The 20,067-nt window shown below is 45.9% G+C and overlaps 1 protein-coding gene and 1 pseudogene across 1 annotated transcript in view; both read right to left on the reverse strand.

Annotated features, from left to right (window-relative positions):
• The window catches only part of EDEM1 (ER degradation enhancing alpha-mannosidase like protein 1), a 30,859-nt gene extending 15,995 nt beyond the window's left edge, over nt 1-14,864 (reverse strand). Inside the window, exons 1-4 of the mRNA XM_075938704.2 lie at nt 14,276-14,864; nt 8,180-8,252; nt 3,366-3,469; nt 338-509 (exon numbers count right to left, since the gene is read on the reverse strand). Of these exons, the coding sequence (XP_075794819.2) occupies nt 338-509; nt 3,366-3,469; nt 8,180-8,252; nt 14,276-14,718 (792 nt within the window). The 5' untranslated portion in view covers nt 14,719-14,864. The remainder of the gene's footprint in view (nt 1-337; nt 510-3,365; nt 3,470-8,179; nt 8,253-14,275) is intronic.
• A 1,016-nt stretch (nt 14,865-15,880) lies between these two features.
• Nucleotides 15,881-18,766, reverse strand: LOC149523814 (uncharacterized; annotated as a pseudogene).
• Between the last annotated feature and the right edge of the window lie 1,301 nt (nt 18,767-20,067).

The following is a 20,067-nucleotide window of genomic DNA, read 5'->3' on the forward strand; positions in this document are numbered from 1 at the left end:
TGAAGTCAACACATAGGGCCTTGAATAATGAGGATGAGATAGAAATAAATCTGTACAGTTTGGCTAGAGAAAAGGAGAATAATTACCTGTTCTACATTATCTAAACAAATCAGAGAATGTTAGTTTTTCATCTTTATTCTGCCATCCACAGAGTAGAAAAGTGGACTCAAAACAAATCTGCATAGTACCAGAAAATGTAGTAAGTCACTTTTAATGCCAACATTTGTACCTTTTAGACAAACCAAAGTTTCACTACTATAAAAGTAGAACTTGCATTTTCTTACAAAGACAAGCAAAAGGAAGTTAGTCTATATTGCTATATCAGGTTATCACCTACCCGAGGATAGGGAATTCCAGTTTTGGTGTTCTCAAAAGCAGGTAGCAGCCTTACTGCCAGGTCACGAGCCATATGTAAGAGTTCATCATCATAATCTTTAATGGCCATGTCACCAAAGGGTTGTTTGGTATCTGTAATTATTATGTGTGCAGAAAGCAGACTTCCTAAAACCCTATTGAAGAAAGATTGCAGAGCCTTAAATCAAATCCACAGAATTTGCAATGTGAACACCAATATCCTGCCTCATACAGTGTGGCCAATACCTATTTTCAAAGAAAATGTTTTTCCCCTGAAGGTCAGGTCATGCCATAGTTAACTAATTCAAAAAAACCCAGATAAGACTGGATCCAATTCTCAACATTTCCATTCACAATAAGTGATTTTTTCCTTAATTTTACTATACATACCCATTTAAACTGGGAAAACTTTTATACAAATTTTAGCACACAAATCTTCAAAAGGGAGCCTCTGTCCGAGTGTGAAGGATTACTAAAGAGGACTGATTCAGAGAGAAGGTACCCCACTGCAAAGGTGTAACAAGTTGGGAAAAGAAGCTGGTATCCTCTCACATATATACAATCCAGCTGCACATCCCAGAAAAGATATTTGACCCTGAACTATGGATGTAAAAGAGTAGTTTATTAGCAGACTACTCGATAAGCCCAGGCTTATTGGGTAGTTGAGTCAACTACTTGTATTTCCCACCCCCACCTTTGTTGCCTCTACATCAGAGGCAGTGGGGGGAGGGAGGGAGGGAGCAGGAGCTGGGGGGAGCCAGCTTAGAAGCTGGGTCCCCCCAGCACCATCTCCACAATGCTGCTTGCCCAAGGCAGCAGCATAGGGAGTATTGGGAAGCTGCTCCAGCAGCAGACTTTGTTTGCTGCCGACAGGATCTGCTGCCGGAGCAGAGACTGTTCATAGCCAGCCCAGGCCTCTGTGAACAGAGGCTACTCCCGCAGCAGCCCCTGTCCACCGGAGGTCCCAAGAGCTACCTGCAGTGCAGCTCAGCAGTTTATATGTAGTAGAAGCCGAGCTGCCTGCACACACAGCTAGAGCTTCCGAGCGTCTTACCTTACTGACTAATGGTATAGTTGATACAAAGTGTAATGACTACACGGTTATCCAATTACCTGCCTCTTAAAATCCTTACCCTGAAACATTAAAGTCAAAGTATACTGTGCAGAAGGTCAAAGGAATAACTTCAGTCCCGGGCTGCAGGTACTCATTTGAGATTCACAGACCAAGCACAATGAATGCAGAGCTTGCACTCTTGGAAAAAATCCTCTAACTCCATCCCTCAGAATCTGAGTGGGTAGGGACTAGGGATATTAAAATGTGTTTCCTTAATTAACAGAGGCAGCAACATTGGGGTGTGGTGGGAAGAGGAAGGGGAGAGAACATGTGAGAGCCAGTATGCACAGGGAACTGGCTTTCAAGTGGGCTCCCCCCCACATATGGCTCTGGCCCACTCCCCAAGAGAGCAGTGCAGGGGGGGCAGGTAGCTTCCTAGAAGTCAGTACACACAGATAGCCAGCTTTTAAGCTGGCTCGCCACACATAAAAGTAGCCTACATGTAACCATGAAGTTTTACCCATGCCCTGGGCTCATTGGTTAACTGTGTACATGGTTACACATTCATGTCCCTAGAACTTTTGCTCTTGTACTAGTACAGCTCCACCTCGAGTCTGCAATAACAAAACACAGTATGAACTACATGAACAAGTTTTTAAAAAGGCTATTTTAAAACAGGGTAGCGTAGAATTTAGCTTCCCTCAATGTTAATTAACTCGACGATAATATGAATTTATATCTGAACTATAAATGATGATAAAAATATCCCAACTCTTAGGAGACTACTTTTGCTGAAACAAGTTATACGCAAAACCAGAATTAAAAGGATTTTGATATGATAGTTGTCATTATCAACCTGTTGGTCTCAGCTAGGCTGAATTAGGGATGTAATACTGTAGTTGCTTAACCAATAAACAAAAGCTTATAGGCTAATGCTATAGACTACACGCTTTCCCTTCCCCTCCGCCACTTGCCAGTAAATTTTTTAGCAGACTGGCCAGCAGCCCAGCAGAGTTCTGGCTTGCACCAGATCCAGGAGCTCAGACCACCCCCTAGACAGGGACTGAAACAGCACAGGGCAACAACAAAGGTCCACAAGGGGAGCTGGGTTTTAAACTGGTTCCCCTCGCAGACCAGCTCCCACCTGGCACCCCGTGCTTCTGTCTCTGAAACAGTAGCAGTGGCGTGGAGTGGCAGGGTGCTTCTCGGGAGTGAGGCCGGAGTACACTAGCTGTCAGCCCTGCCCCCAGGACTACAGAACAGTCGACTAACAAATAAGAATTCATGAGGTTAATCGACTATTCAATTAACCAATATTTAACATCCCTAGGCTCAATCAGATCATAATTAAGACATCCTACAAAGCACATGTTTGTCAAGTGTCTAGGAGAAGGAATTATGTAGGGAAAACCGTTTTTCCTCTGCATTTAGCAAGATTTGCAGATCATAGATTCCAGTGCATGGCATGGCAAAACTTCAGTTATACTGGAATGTTATTTTGATGTGTTATAGCAAGCCTGACTACACATACTGATAGGAGCTCCTTTTTAGGGACTGCAACAACATATTTTATATCAGTAAACTGAATAAACTCTCAAAAAAACTGTTCCTCTCTCAAAATACTGTCTTGTACTTTGAAATGACTGAGCAAGCAGCATGCAGAGTTTCTTTTAACTATTCTTATTATTAAGACTACTTTAAGTGATCACCACAGCACGCATACCTTTTGCTTTAACACTGACACTTCACAAAAAAAAAAACCAATAGTGTCACTTGAAAGCTAGTTCAATAAGTACACTTTCCAGTCACTCTGAATCTAAATGATGCCTAGTGAACAATTAAGAAGCAATGAAATTTTCGGGACGAGTACATTTCTTATTGAGCAAAGAAGCCTTTCCTTGTCTTCCCACCTATGTAAAACCTCAGGTTATTTCATCAGATTGTTGTGAATACATACCTTATTGTTGCCTCAAAGACTTGGACTGTAGAATCTTTGTCAAATGAGACTGTGTCAATCACTAACTTCACTGCTTTCTGGAACTCTGAAGAATTTCCCATTATCTTTAAAAATCAAAGACAAGTATTAAAGAACATGGAGAAGTCTGTCAGGTGACTGCACAGAAGAAAAAAAAGAATTAATGCAGTTTTATTTTAACTCAGAAATGTGTGATCTGGACAGAGTTGTGCCTTTTATATTCAGAGTCAGTGTTTCTATTTATAAATACTAACTTGTCCTTTTTCCTCCTATACAGCACCTTTTCAAAACTTATCCCAGCACACAGGGTAGGAGTACTTCACAAAAGCGGTTGTAGTGCTGGAAGTACAAAAAAGCAGCTAGAACAGCTACAATGCATTTGTGCCCTATTTAATTCACTTTATTCGTCTGCCTCAATCAAAATAGCATTTTCAGTAATCTTACTGACACAAGACAAATAAAAATATCCAATAATCAATAATTAGCCCTTTCTTTCCTGTCACTAACTTTACTGTTATGTTCAATTACATTATTTGTTGATACCCATGTGCCTTGTTTTGTTTTTAAAGATCCATCATGCATTCCTTACAGCTTACAGGAGACAAGGGGGAAACAAAGAAACAACTGACTTAACTACCCAATGCTAATAAGGCCTATGCCAACTGCACCTGTAAGCAGATGTTATATTTCTTGATTTAGTAACATTAGCGGCAGGAAGTTAAGAGAAATTTTTTTCCATGTAGAGGGCAACAGAAGCAAGCAGATTTCCTTTAGAAGCTCAGAATTCAAGGAAAACTACAAAATCAAGGAAGGACTATCATAAGTTCTGTTCAGGCTAGGGATGTAATAGTGTAGTCGATTAATCAATAAGCAAAAATCCTATAGGTTAATGCTACAGGCTACACGCATTCTCAGCAGGTAACGTTTTTTAGCAGGCTGGCCAGCAGCCCAGCTCAGTCCTGGCTCATGCTGAATCTGGGACCTACCCCTACAGCAGCTCTGCATTTAAAGTGTATTAGGACGAGAAAGGCTGGCAGCCTGACTCAGTCCTGACTCACACGGAGTCTGGGAGCTCAGTCCCAACCCTGGACAGGGGCTGCTGCCACCCTGTGCTACTGCCAGTGTCAGAGGCAGCAGGGCGGGGCGACGGGCAGCCGGTCAGTCCTTGAAGGGAGCTGGTTTTTAAACTGGCTCTCGTCGCAGACAGGCTCCAGCCTGGCACACCACAGAGTGGAGCTGGAGCACACTGGCTGCCAGTCTCACACCTATGGACTACAAAATAGTTGTTACTGTATACAAATCGCACAGGGGAGCAGAACAAGTGAATTGTAAGGACGGTAGCATTCAGAATGAGCGCTCAGAATGAGGTAAGTATTCAGAATGAATGCTGCTACTGCAAGGGGAGTCTGTCTTGCAGCTGTGCACTGAGGAGGTCTCTGCAAGAACCCTGTAATGGAAAAAGTTTGAATCACAAAAGAAAGCTGAGTCTTGTGAATAAGGATATAAAGTAAAGCAGGTTTAGTACTTTGGTGGAAGACTTCAAATAGGTACACACGGCCTAAAAGAACGACAGGAAACAGCAGTGGATATTCAGAATGGATCTTTTATCATTACTATCATTAGCAGGTTTAAAACAAAAGGAAGTTTTTCTTCACTCAGAGCAGTCAACCTGTGGAACTCCTTGCCAGAGGATGTTGTGAAGACTAACACCTTAACAGTGTTCAAAAGAAGAGCTAGATAGCCATTGATGGACCTAACCTCAATGAATCTATTAGCCAAGATGGTAGAAATGGTGTCCTTAGCCTCTGTTGGTCTGGAAAAGAGTGACAGGAGAGGGATCACGTGAGGATTACCTGTTGTGTTCCCTCCCTCTGGGGCATCTGGTATTGGCCACTGTCAGCTAACAGGATACTGGGCTCGGTGGGCCTTCAGTCTGACCCAGTATGGCTTAGTACATTAGAATGACCAATGTTCTCATGTGGCTCTGAACAAGGGATGTTAGATATTGGTTAATTGAATAGACAAGTGTCTGCACTAAAGCCTATCAGTTACTTGACTCTTCTATAGTCCCCAGGGATGGGACCGGTATTCAGTGTGCTCCAGCCACTCCCAGGGAGCCACGTCAGCCCTGTCCACGGGACGGGGTCCAAGCTCCCCATGGACACAGATCCCTATGTCCGAGAGATGTTGATGCAAAGCAATCTGTCTGAGGCAGCTGACAGAGGCAGGACTGGCTGCAGCCCCTGTCCATGAGGCAACCTCCCCTCCACTCACTGCAATGCTGCCTGTAATAGAAGCAGCAGCGCAGAGGATGGCAGGCAACACCACGGAGACCATGCTGGGTGGAACTGGCTTTTAAGCCAGCTCCCCCCTTCTTGAGGCCCTGATATAGACACCACAAGGGGGGAATGGAATATATGTAGTCGACAAGATTAACCAACAAGCCGAGGCTTATCAGTTAATCGTGTAGTGGACAACACATTGACATCCCTATTCTGAACAGCAGTATACCGCTGGAGATGATATCCTTCAGAAATTAAAAAATACAATCAGCCCTGTGATCATTAAAGACAGCATATAATGTGACTCTTAAAACCAAGATCAGAAATATCAACATTCATTTTTAAAGCCACATTTAAGCTTGGGTACGTGCATTCTAAAGTCTTCCCCATTTTTCACCCTCACTTCCTGCTTCAAGCTCTATAAACCATTATTGTGTTCCATCACACAACTGCAGCTTTTCACCACAGAAATGTATGCCCATTTTAGTGATACGTGCTTTACTTTGGGGGGAAGGGGAGAGGAGAACCCACACGCTGTGATCTTTCAGGAAATATGGTATATGAAAGAAAAAGCACACAACTGCAGAATTCATTTACTAAAGACACTGTCCACATGACAGCTAGGGACAGATGGTAGTTACATTACTGCATTCAAAAGCGCCAAGTTAAAAAAAAATCTTCTCTTGCAATGCAAAAAATGAGATTATGGAAAACATGTTTAAAGTTGCATCATATAGGAAAAGCATTTTTTTTCTGTATTCCACACGTTTTCAAATGGTGTGCCACTCAAGACTTCATACAGTTTGAAAACTCTTCACTTCAGAAAAGTAAGTATAAAATTTTGGTTAAGAGAAAAAAGTCTAACAGGTAAAAAGTGTAGCCTGCTGTACAAAAAGGTACACAGAACACAATCAGGTCTCATATTAAAGTGAAGGAAGAAGAGAGAAATAGGTATGTTTGTTATACTGAAGCAGATATTAAATTAGGGCACATCTACGTTACGGATATAAAAGAGTAGTCGATTAGTCCAGTGTTTCTCAACCTTTTTTTTTATAAAGTATCCCTTTAAAAAAGTACCTACAGTTTTCCAACACAAAAAATGTCTACCATTGCAACACGTTTATTTAAACAATTTCATCATAGCCGGGTGGGCAATGAAATGTTTGGGTGTAAAAAGCACAAAAATAATAAAGCAGTTAAACTTAAAACAAAAATTAAGTTTTCTCCAAATTTCAGTTATGTTGACATACCCCCCCAGACTTCTCTCAAATACTGCTAAGGATACTCCAATGCTGCTAAAGATACTCATACCACTGATTGAGAAACACTGGATTAATTGACTACCCTATAGGCCTAGGCTTATAGGGTAATCAAGTCAACTACTTGCATTCCCCAGCCTTATTGCCTCTACATCAGAGACAGCAAGAGGGGGGGAGCAGTAGCCAGTGCTGGGGGGAGCTGGCTTAAAAGCTGGTTCCCCCCAGCAAAATCTCCATGGTGCCACTTGCCCCCTCCCCTCCCCACCGCCCGTGCTGCTGCCTCTATCAGAGACAGCAGTGCAGGGGGGAGTCACAGGAAGCTGCTCCGGCAGCAGCCCCTGTCTGTGGAGCATCCCAGCGGGGAACTCAGACCCCCCTGCAGACAGGAGCTGCTGGACCTGGCTCAGTCCCAGTTGGCACCGCGTCCAGGAGCTACCTCCCACTGTGACTATGCAATTTAAGGAGCTGGGTTTCTTCCACACCCGGCTCTTAATACATTTGAACTGTATTAACTAGGCCTGATACAGGACCAATGAAAGACAACTTTTAAAAAATGCATTCAAACTTATTGTAGCCACAAGGATTAGGACGTTGGGATAGCAAAGAACGCAAGCCAGGAACAGAACCATATATTCCAAGAGCATGTTGAATGTTCCACTCCTAACAAGCCCCCTACTAAATTCACTTGTCTTTCAGACAATTCCTCTCTCTCCAGTTAAGACACTGCCATCAGGTTTTAATTAGCTAAGAGACTCATCACTGACAATACTACCCAGACACACTAAAATGAATTTAACTTAATTTGTAAAATTCAGTTTGTTCTTATCAATCTGCTACACTGTCCTTTTGAACTTCCCTTCGGGTGATTTTTACTTACTTGTGTTGATTCAAAGAACTTCCATTTCAAAAATTCTAGAGTTTTGTCCATTTAACATATGTACGGTGTCTGAACTACTCAAGAATGCTTTACAGAATTGTTGCCTTGAAAAAAAAATTGAACAACTGAGTCCTGGATAAGAGCTTAAAGATTCTGTTTTACCTCCTTAGCCTTTTCCCATTAGCATGCTAGCCTCTTAAATTTTCCTTCCCTTCCCCTGCCACTTAACTTCCTCCCTCACAAAAAAACCCCAACTCGTCACCAACCATTTCCTCTTGGGCTTGCACTGTCTGAAAATATTTAAGCCACTGCAACTTGTGGATTTGTACCTTCTGCTACGAATCTGAAGATTTGTATTTTTGTGTTTTGAGAACTCACCGCTAGGGTATCCAGTGCATCAATCAAGGTTAGAGAGTAGTTTCCCAAGACATCATTGATATTCAGATTTGAGCTGAAACAAATACAATTAAGTGTTACATGACAGAACTATCCGTTTACAATCACAGTACTAAAACTAGTCCAAGGAGAATCTGCCTATCTGAATCCTACCATGAGTATTTAATTATATCCAGGAATATAACACATTACCCTGGGAAGATAAGAGTCTTTTGCTGCTAGGGAGTTTGCTTTTGACTCCCATGGGGACAGAGATGTGCCCTATGGCCCTGCCTTGATTGACAAAAAAGTGCAGTTTGTAGCAAATGACAAAAGGTTTTTACTCCTCATTAAGACTCAAGCCAATACATTAGAAGGCACTTTGCTGCATTACTGTAGCCTAGGCGCTCTCCAGGCTACAAAACAGTATTTACTCAACTTTACCCTCCTCCCTCACTCACTCCAAGGGCTACAGAAAGACATGACATACAAGCTACTTTTCAAGCCTAGTGTCTCACTTCATTCTTCTCTATTAACTAAATGTAGAGGTCACTTTAATACTATAAGTATAGTCAACGTGCAGCCCTTTTACAGGGAATTATTTGTTCTACCAAAATAAATATGGCCAACTGGATTAGTTTGTTACATTTCACTCAACTGCTATACAGATTAAAATTAACTTGCTTGAGATACCCAGGTAGAAGGGCAGGTGAGAATATTAAAATAAATAAGAACTAAAAGACAAAACTGACTTTTTTCCTTTTTACACACGCTTTATGAATTATTTTCTTAACTTCTAAAAAGATACTTAGTGCATACGAAGTATTGAAGACATGATGAGCAGAACCAGAAACTATATACAGGTAGTCCCCGAGTTACGCGGATCCGACTTATGTCGGATCCGCAGTTACGAACGGGGATTTTCTCGCCCCGGAGGACTCGAGCAGCGGGACGCCTGGTCCTGCCGCCCGCCTCCTCCGGGGCGAGAAAAGCTGCTCCCCGTCCCCCTGGTCTGCTGCGGGAGCCAGCAGACCAGGGAGACGGGGAGCAAAGCGGCGCAGGACCCAGGGCCGGACCCACGGCCGCTTCCAGATCAGCTGATCTGGAAGCGCCGCGTTCCGGCCCGGGTCCTCCGCAGCTTTGCTCCGCGTCTCACTGGTCTGTTGGGGGGGGGGGACGCACCTAGTGCCCCCCCCAGGCAGACCAGGGAGATGTGGAGCAAAGCCCGGGGCCTGTGGTAGAGCAGGTGGGGTGCTGCCGGTTGGTCCCGCAACACCGCTCCTTGGCTCTACTGGACCAACCCGGCAGCACCCCAGCTGCTCAGCCCCAGGAGTCCTGATTCAGCCGCTGCTGACCAGTTTCAGCAGTGGCTGAATCAGGACGCCTGGGGCAGAGAAGCTAGGGTGCTGCTGGGTTGGTCCAGTAGCGCCGAGGAGCGGCCGCGCTTCTGGACCAACCCAGCAGCACCCAAGCTGCTCTACCCCAGGCGTCCCCAAGTTAGCCGCTGCTGAAACTGACCAGCGGCTGACTACAGGAAGCCCGAGGCAGAGTTGCTCTGCCCCAGGCTTCCTGGAATCAGCTGCTGATCAGTTTCAGCAGAAGCTGACTTGGGGACGCCTGGGGTTCTTAAGTTGAATCTGTATGTAAGTCAGAACTGGTGTCCAGATTCAGCGGCTGAATCTGGATGCCAGTTCCGACTTACATACAGATTCAACTTAAGAACAAACCTACAGTCCCTATCTTGTACGTAACCCGGGGACTGCCTGTACTATATACAAGTCAGATGGGCACAGTTGTTACTTCTTTACTGGAACTGTTATTTTATAACAGTGGTTCTCAAACTTTTTGGGCTCCGGAGTCCTTTTACATATGCTTAAAAATGTATGCGGAGGCTAAGCGGTGTGTGTTAATTGCATCAGTTCGAGGTGATTCTCAATTATGCTTTTGAAGGGTTTCCAGTTTGTCAATCTTGCGGAGCCCCTGGAGATGTCTCGCAGAGCCCTGGGGCTCCGTGGAGTACAGTTTGAGAAACACTGTTTTATAGAATCATAGAATACTGGAACTGGAAGGAATCTTGAGAGGACATACAAGCCAGTCCCCCGCCCTCACGGCAGGACCAAACACCATAAACTTAATATGACTGTCACCATAGGCAGTCTTCAATCTTCTATACTAAATTTTATAGAATGGCAGCTTTAGCTTTCGCCTGCCAACAGTAAATAACTACTTCTGAAGATGATAGAATTTTTAACCTGTTCTCATTTCTCAAAACTAGAAGTCAGTGGCAATTCTAAGCAATGGTCTAGGTTTCTGTTCTTAATTTATTTTTGGAAGCGGCTCTCATGGATTATCCATTGACGGCCTGTGACTCTGCCATCCTTTCACAAAAGAGCTTTCATGCAGATGTGCAGGGCTCGATGAACCGCCACGAGATCTACTTGCTAGCCCCACACCGCACATGCGCCAGACCGGCACTGCGCATGCACACAGTGCCAGTGAATGGGGCAACCGGCTAAAATCTACACGCCACGGGCGCGTACAGGCAGTCCCCGGGTTACGTACAAGATAGGGACTGTAGGTTTGTTCTTAAGTTGAATTTGTATGTAAGTCGGAACTGGCGTCCAGATTCAGCCGCTGCTGAAACTGACCGCCAGTTCTGACTTGCATACAGATTCAACTTAAGAACCCCAAGCGTCCCCAAGTCAGCTGCTGCTGAAACTGATCAGCGGCTGACTTGGGGACGCCTGAGGCAGAGCAGCTGGGGTGCTGCTGGGTTGCTCCAGTAGCACCGCTCCTTGGCGCTACTGGACCAACCCAGCAGCACCCCAGCTGCTCTGCCCCAGGCTGCTGAAACTGACCAGCAGCGGCTGAATCAGGACGCCTGGGGCAGAGCAGCTCGGGTGCTGCCGGGTTGGTCCAGTAGTGCCCAGAGCGGCTCTGCCCCAGGGTCCGGCAACAAAAGCCTGGTCTGCGGGGGGGGGGGGGAGGGGGCACACTAGCTGCGTCCCCCCCCCCCCCCCAGCAGACCAGGGACACGGGAAGCAAAGCCGCAGTGGCAGCGGGGTGCCGCGCCTCTAAGGCTTTGCTCTGGCAAAGCCTCAGAGGCACGGGACCGCGCCGCGGCTGGGGCTTGGTCTCCAGCAGACCAGGGGCACCGGGAGCAGCTTTTCTCGCCCCGGAGGTCGAGGTGGCGGATCGCTGCCTGTGAGCTCCGGGGCAAGAAAGCCCCGTTCGTAAGTGCGGATCCGACATAAGTCGGGGACTGCCTGTAGATATAGCGATCTGTCGAGCCCTGCAGATGTGTAAGGTTGGTTATTATATGTAGAGAAGGGACATTGAATGTTTTGCTCTGCAGTTTACATGACAGGTTGACCACCTTTATAAATAATTTTGTTGCAATTTCTTTTAAGTTGGACAAATGTCTCTGGGCAGTAGAGACCAATAAGTTAACAATATCTGTATACATATCATCAGGGCTTGACAAACTGCGGCAAAATCTACTCACCAGCCCCGCACTGCACATGCGCCAGACCGGCTGAAATCTACTCGCCACAGGCAAGTAGATTCACTGATTTGTCGAGCCCTGTATATTATCAAGTACAGATTCACTGTGCCAAAAAAAGCTTTTTGCTTCCAAATTGTAAACACACACACACCGTTGCTAAATAACATACATTTACCCAAGTGCTTCCTGTGGCTTTTACCTTCATGTTTGTTTAAACACACAAGTCTACTAAAATGCAATATCAAAAAGGAAACAGACATCTAGATGAGAAGAGTTTCTTTTTTTTATATAATCCTTCCTGGTAATACACTGCCTCACTTCAGACCCACTTACAAGTATACATGTGAGAGTAACCAAACCAGTTATCTACAGATATCACAGACACCTATCCCATAATAATTCTATTTCGATTTAGAACAATCGAGGATTCTTTATCCAGACTTAATATGCAAATTAATTTAACTACATCAAAAGAAGGAAATTATAGTCTATGTCATTAGCCTTAAAAACAAGCTAAACAAGCCTCACTATTGTCCCCTCCTTACGATATACCAGAAGTAATGTAAACCAGAAGCAGGCAATTTCTGATCCAAGAAGTCTTTTTCTATTGTATTGAATAACTGTTCTTTAACATTATTTTAATAAAAAGCATAAACCTGACACTAAGCATAATAATAATTTATCATTTGTACTGCATTAGTGCCTAGGACTGAAACCTCCCTCTGCCTTGAAAGAGCTATTTCTGTTGAATAAAAGCTGGGTTGAGTTCAGATGTGTGATATTTAGATCACATTTATTCAATGAAACTGAGTTCCCTTTAGGGATGTGAACAACTAGTCGACTACTTTATCTGATGAGCAAATACTTATTGGATGGTTAACACACTAGTCAAGTAGTTGCTCCCCATTTCCCCCCATCCTTGCTGCCTCTATCAGAAAGAGGCAGCAAGTTGGGAGGTAAAGAGGGGGTGCTTCAAAGGGACTAACTCGCTGACCCTGGAATCCATTCGGTACTGTTGCTTTGAAATGCCTCGGGGATCACAGGGCCAGTGGGGGACTGCTTGAGCCCCCCACTGGCCCAGTGCTCCCTGCAGCACTTTCACCTCAAAGGTGGAGGTGCCCTTATCGACTAATCGAATACTCAATGCAAACTCCATCAACTATTTGATTAGCCAAATAATCTAAATTTAACATCCCTAGTTCCCTACTGGATTTATTCTCTTTAGAAGAACACATGGATCTTTCCAACTGCCAGTATTACAAGCCACATGGTACTGAGTAAAGGAAATACCATATATCATATCTTGACCAGATAAAAAATTTTTTAAAAAGTTAGTTTGCTATTTGGCAGTTACAGTAACATTTGTGGTATTTTCTTACAGGAAGACAAGCACATGGATCGTAAGAGGTACAATACCAGAATTTAAAAGCATTAAAATGGGATTGAGATGCCCAATGCCCTTGAAAACAAATGCAAGTCACACAATTCCCTACAAAAGTTTAGGAGCTAGGTACTTCACATCACTGCACTGCCCACTTCAATTTCTACAATCAATTATCTGATTACAACTACACTTTAAAACAGACAGGATATATTTAACGCTCACCTCCTGAACAACCTGCAGATAGGTGTAAAGGGGAGGGTGGCCTTGGACTTCGACTGGTCTAATACTAACCACTTCCTGGAGTTTTTTGGGGGCTTCTAGTTAAACTACATAGGCTGGCAGGTACTAGTGTACACGTCTTCACCTACAGGTATGCACTAGGAGAGACAGATACCACAACAGGAACACATATATTAGAGTAGCGATTAGAATATGAAGAAATTCACAGATGAATAGACAATGCTCTTCTATTGTTACTAACTGATCCAAATCGAGCAAGGAGCCTTAGTAAAGGAAATTAACTCTGGAGTCACTGCATGTCCATGAGTTAAGTGATGCTTGGGTACAGGTTGAAAAGGGACTGCAATTCTTCAATGCAAATGGCACTACACAGAGGGATCAGAATCCCTTGGGTGCTGTAGCTTTGGGGCAGAAAATATGCATGACCCAACTGGGCCCTATGGGGCCACACCCTTAACTTAGGAAAATGAACTAGGAATCCATGGGCAGATCTCACCAAGCAGATCCCCCACCTTACACATACCTCTAGACTGGCTTCTCCCCTCCCCAAAGCTCCTTCTCCCACCCATCCACCCAGTCCCCTCTTTTCGCTCTCCCAGGCATCATCTTGAAAGCCCACATCAAACCCCTATCCTGCCAGCAACCCCCACCCAGCCTCCTCCCTGGCAGCCCCCTCATGCCCAGCCCTCCGCTTTGCTCACCCTCTCTTAACACCCCCTGGCCTCTCTCCAACCCACCCCTTCTGCCAGCCCCACAACCCCCCACACATACACCAACCGCCTCCCGCCTGTCCCCCTTACCTCCCCGAGCCCCTGCTTATAGCCCGCCCGGTCCCCTCACCAAACCCCCACCCTACCAATTACCCTCACCAACCCCCCCCCTCCACACACACACTTCCCCTCTGCCCCACGCAGCCCAGCCCCCCACTTTCAAATCCGCCCGGCCGCTTCGCCCGCCCCCCGCCACTCACGGGTCGGCGCGGTCGGGGCCGCGGCCGCAGCAGTGCAGGGGGTTGAGCTCGTCCTGCGGGAAGGCGTGCCGCATGTAGTTGTCGTAGCCGAAGGCGAACATGCCGCGGGCGGCGTCGCGGAGCTGGGCCCGCAGCTGCGGGGGGAAGGCGCCGCTGTAGCGCTGCTCGTACTCATCGCCGCCGGCCGGGCCCCCGCCGCCGCCGCCGCCGCTCCCCCGGCGCAGGCAGCCCCAGTGCGCCCGGCCCGCGGGCCGCGGCTCCCCCGCGGCGGCCTGCAGCCAGGGCGGCCCGGGGGCCAGGGAGCGGGCCCCGCGCGGCGGGAGGCTGAAGGGGAAGCTCTGGTGGAAGCCGAGGCCGGGCCCCAGCGCGGACACCAGCCACAGCAGCGCGTGCAGCCCCAGCCTCAGCAGCAGCAGGCCCAGCACCAGCGACCGCCATGGCATGGTCGCGCGCGGCCCTCGCTCATCATTTAAAGGGGCCCCCACCCCACACACACACCCCGCCGCTGATCAGCCGTAGGGCGTACTCCGACTCGCCCCTGCCGCGCCGCCCCACCCCGGCCCCGCTCCGCCCCAGCCGCCCCTTTAAGGGACGGGACATCGTGTTCCCTGAGAGAAACGAAGGCAGCCCCGTGCCGGGTCCTGATTGGTCAGCGCTGCCTTTTACTTCCCCTGCCCTCTGCGCTTATAGGATGACGCGGGATGTCCATCAAAGGCGGAGCGTTGCCTCACCCTGAGCCAGTAGCTGAAGGCACGTAAAGCGTTGAGGGGCGGGGCCTAAGCTAGGTTGGCGTGGCAAGCCGGCACCGCTGGGTGTGCGCGAGGAGCTCCCTGCCCACTCTAGGGCGGGGCTGGGGCTATGGGCGGGCGGGAAGAGAACTGTGTCTCCCTTGGGTCTTAGTGCGCTGCCCGTTCCCGCCGTCTGCGGGCCGTTCCTAAAGGCTCCCACAGCAGCGTTTGCTGCTTGCAGAAAGGGGCTCCTCCCCTGCTGTGCATCTGTTCCCCTGCAAGGCAAAGCCTGGGCAGCTGTCAGACCTGTGTACACCCACCCCGACCTTCAGAAGGGCCCTTCTCCTGAGCTGGCTGCTCCCCCACAGGGCACAATTAGAGCTGCCTGGAGGAAGAGGGCAGGGGACAAGGGGCCTTGAACCCACTACAACTTAGAAGAGCAACCACTACCATAGAGACAAACAGAATTAATATCTGCCCCTGAGCAAAACCGTTGTCTCCTGTTGAACTTGAACCTGGATAACCAAACCACTCAACTGTAATAGACTAGCCCTCACTGCTGAAAAGAGCAGTTATGCATTACTGTGAACAGGACTTAAACCAAATTTTAAACAACTATCTTCCATTACTTTAGGTGGAAATTATAAAATCACATCTCTAAAGAAATCATTACATAACTAGATACACAAGGGGAATGTTCAGCTTTTGCCTTAAAGAATTGGATCTTCAGATATTTACTTTAAATAAATTCTTCAAAATGGCACCCTTATCCAAAACATATTACTGTAGTACAAAAACCTTGCTTGTGTCGGGGACTCGAACCCAGACGGCCTCTGTTCGTTGTCTGACCGCAAAGAGACAGGCAACACCAGCAAGATCCAATCACAAGCTCTTTATTGAATAGTGCGCACTTACAATAGAGAGCGGCCCGTCTCCAAAGTGAACCAGCCCCGATTTCATTTACAGGTAGGCTTATATAGACAGTTCCGTCGCGTCATAGACTATTCGCCCAAGCAACCAACCCCCCTTTATTAGTTAGAAACCTCTAATACCCATGCATACCTGGCCAACTATACATCATGGCCTTAAGCAATTCATAATGCATCAGCAATTTCTTATCAGCCCAAAAGACAGGTACTAGGCAATAAGGAGACAGTTCGTTATGGCCAAAGGAGAACATAAACAGGGAGTTTGGAACAAACGGGGAGAGCAGAAATAGGGAGTCTCCTTATCAGTTCTCAAAACAAACTGTTCCTCATCACAGCAGGTACAAAAATGCAGCTTCTTGCTTATCTCATTTTGCCAACTTGAGCAAGCGTGTAGGGTGCGTCCCTGCTTGAACCTATCTCCAGTTCTACCCAGGGACTACCCAGAAACCTTTGTTGCATTTGCTTTAGCATAACTGCACTAGGCCTATTTTTTCTAGGGCCTAACACTTGGAAAGTGTTCCTGTCCTTTCCATCCATCCCTGCTTTCTTTTCATCTTTTCCCACTATCCCCACAGAAAACTCAAAGGACAACATTCCTTTTCTTTTCAAAATTAGTTTTCCTTTGACTCCTAGTTGATGAACTAGTTCAAGAGAACCTTCCGCCAACATCAGAACCTTACTAAGATATACATTCATTTGATAATCTTTGGTGATATATTTAACGTAAATATAGAGTGAAATTTCATAAACATGTTAATGACATCACACAAATGTGATAGAAATGTAGCCGTGTTAGTCTGGTGTAGCTGAAACAAAATACAGGACTATGTAGCACTTCAAAGACTAACAAGATGGTTTATTAGATGATGAGCTTTCGTAGGCCAGACCCACTTCCTCAGATCAAATAATGGAAGAAAATAGTCACAGCCATATATACCAAAGGATACAATTAAAAAAAATGAACACATATGAAAAGGACAAATCACATTACAGAACAGAGGGGGGATGTGGGGAGGCGGGAGGAAGGTAAATGCCTATGATTTAATGATATTAGAGGTGGGGAAGGGGGGATGTCTGAGTTAATGGTATTAGAGGTGATAATTGGGGAAGCTATCTTTGTAATGGGGTCCTTGTTCAGCCCCCTGCGGAGAGTGTCAAATTTTAGCATGAATGCCAGTTCAGAGGATTCCCTTTCCATTTCAGATTTGAATGTTTTCTGAAGTAGGATGCATGTGATTAGGTCATTGAGACAGTGTCCTTTCTGGTTGAAATGGCAAGAAACTGTTTTTTCTTTGTGATCCTGTCTAATGTCTGTTTTGTGGGCATTGATTCTTTGGCGAAGTGTCTGAGACGTTTGTCCAATGTACATAGCAGACGGCCACTTCCGGCACATGATAGCATAGATTATATTTCTGGAGGCGCAGGAATATGTATTCTTGATCTTGTAACTCACTTGGTTAGGCCCAATAATAGTGTCAGCAGAGTGAATATGTGGACAAAGCTGGCAACGGGGTTTGTTGCAAGGGAAAGTACCAGGGTTGGTATTAGTGTGGTATGTCCTGTGGTTGTTGGTAAGAATCATCTTGAGGATAGGTGGTTGTCTATAGCAGACTATGGGTCTGTCTCCCAGAGCTTCTTGGAGTTTAGTGTCCTGTTCCAGTATAGGCTGTAATTGATTGATAATGTGTTGGACAGGTTTAAGTTGGGAGCTGTAGGTGATGAAAAGTGGTGTTCTATTGGTTTTCTTGGGTCTGTCTTGTAGTTGATAGTTTCTAGGCATTAGTTTGGCTCTTTCACTTTGCTTTTGTATTTCTCCGAGTGGGTAGTTGAGGTTTATAAATGCTTGGTAGAGATGAAGTTTCTGCTCTCTGTCTGTGGGATTAGAGCAGATGCGGTTGTACCGAAGGGCTTGGCTATAGATGATGGATCGTGTGGTGTGTTCTGGATGGGAGCTGGAAGCATGTAGGTAACTGTATGAGTCAGTAGGTTTTCTGTAGAGGGTGGTGTCTAATTTTCCATTGTTGATCTGGACACCACAGTACAAGAAATGGATCGCTCGTGTGGAATGGTCCAGGCTGAGGTTGATGGTGGGGTGCAGGTTGTTGAAATCTCTGTGGAATGTCTCCAGTGTTTCTTGGCCATGTGTCCAGATCATAAAGATGTCATCGATGTAGCGTAAGTAGAGAAGGGGTGAAAGGGGACAGGAGTTGAGGAAACGTTGTTCTAGGTCAGCCATAAAGATATTAGCATACTGTGGGGCCATGCGTGTACCCATGGGTGTGCTGCTGATCTGGAGGTATAAGTTGTTCTCAAACTGGAAATAATTGTGGGCAAGAACAAAGTTACATAGGTCTGCTATCAGGTTGGCAGTGGTGTCCTCTGGGATAGTGTTTCTAATAGCTTGTAATCAGTCTTCATGTGGGATGTTGGTGTATAGTGCTTCTACATCCATGGTGGCAAGGATGGTGTTATTGGGAAGGTTATCGATATTTTGTAGTTTCCTTAGGAAGTCAGTAGTGTCTCGGAGATAGCTGGGGCTGTTGGTTGCGTAGGGTTTGAGGAGAGAGTCTACATAGCTGGATAGACCAGTAGTGAGAGTGCCAATACCAGAGATGATGGGGCATCCAGGTTTATGGATCTTGGGAAGCAGATAGAAAAATCCTGGGTTGGGGGTCAGAAGGTGTTTGTGTGGATTTGTTCCCAAGTAGCTGTAAGGAGGCTTTTAAGGAGACAGAGTAATTTCTTTTGGTATTCCGAGGTAGGATCAGAGGAGAGAGGTTTGTAAAATGTGGTGTTGGAGAGTTATCTGGTTGCCTCTTAGTTATAGTCAGCCTTATTCATAATGACCACAGCACCACCTTTGTCAGCTGGTTTGATAATAATGTCCAGGTTGTTTTTGAGACTCTGGACAGCATGTTGTTCAGCATGGCTGAGATTGTGTGTCGCTTGTTGTTGTTTGCGAATGTCAGTCTGTGCGTTGTTGTGGAAGCTTTGTATATAGAAATCCAGATTGTAATTCTGACCGTCAGGGGGAGTCCATATAGAATTATTCTTCCTTTTGTGTTGATGGGGGGGGGGGGGGGGGGAGAAGAGAGAGATCTGGTAGGTCAGATTGGTGGTTTGGAAATATTCTCGGAGGTGGAGGCGGCGAAAAAATGCTTCAAGGTCACTACAAAATTGTATCCAGTTAGTGGGGGACATGGGGCAGAAAGAGAGACCCCAGGACAAGACAGACTCACAAATGTGTTCCTTTTTTTAAAAGCAATTAATTGTTATGAACACACTAAGCTACTCTGACTAGTTTAAAATGTCTGAGTTAAAATATGTAGCAATCTGGAATCATGACTATGATGAAAAACATAAAACAGAAGGGCTGTGTATGCATCAAGACAACTGACAAGCTTTACTACAAAGTTTTTTGCAGTAAAACCAACTTCAGAGTATGTGTGATACTTTTTATAACCAAATTTAGAGCTTTTAATTATAAGTACCTTCTGTATGTTCAGTCATCACAATCTGGCATGCAGTGGAAAACATGGTCCATTTTCTTTACAAAGAAATGTTAGCATTTTTTTCCTCCAAAAATGGAATGGGTGAACAGAGAAAAGAGAGAGAATATGGAGCAGTGAGACATGGGACAGGTCTTGGCTGAGCAGAGATGAGTATGAATGGGGCCACAGGCTTGGGAGCTTGCTTCCCTAAGCAACAGCTTCACCCACCACCTGTGGCTGGGGGACCCAAGTGCTGAAAGGCTTGTTGCTGGCCCACTTGCAAAGTGTAGTTGCATGGGTGAGCGCTGCAGGGAGTGAAATCTGCATCAGGGTGGTGGGGCAGGGAAAGGTGCATGCCTTCAAGGTACAGTGATTCCTGCTGGGTCCTTAGATCCTAAAAAGAAGGAGCACTTGAGCATTTTAAAGCTGCTGCTCACTACTAACCTCCCAACATACCAAGGCACTAAAGCAAGGATAGGTAATGCTCCCTAAGCATGAGATACTGACCCCAGTGGTGGAAGTCTTGGAGTGGGAATTGCAGAGCAAGCCTACCCCATAGTCACTCTAAAGCAATGTTCTTCCTAATCTTTTTCATCCATTTGTAGTTGTTTTCCATCTGTGTACAGACTTGCCTTTTATGTCCA

The sequence above is a fragment of the Pelodiscus sinensis genome, chromosome 11, assembly GCF_052426305.1.
Source record: "Pelodiscus sinensis isolate ZL-2025 chromosome 11, ASM5242630v1, whole genome shotgun sequence".
Classification (NCBI taxonomy): domain Eukaryota; kingdom Metazoa; phylum Chordata; order Testudines; family Trionychidae; genus Pelodiscus; species Pelodiscus sinensis.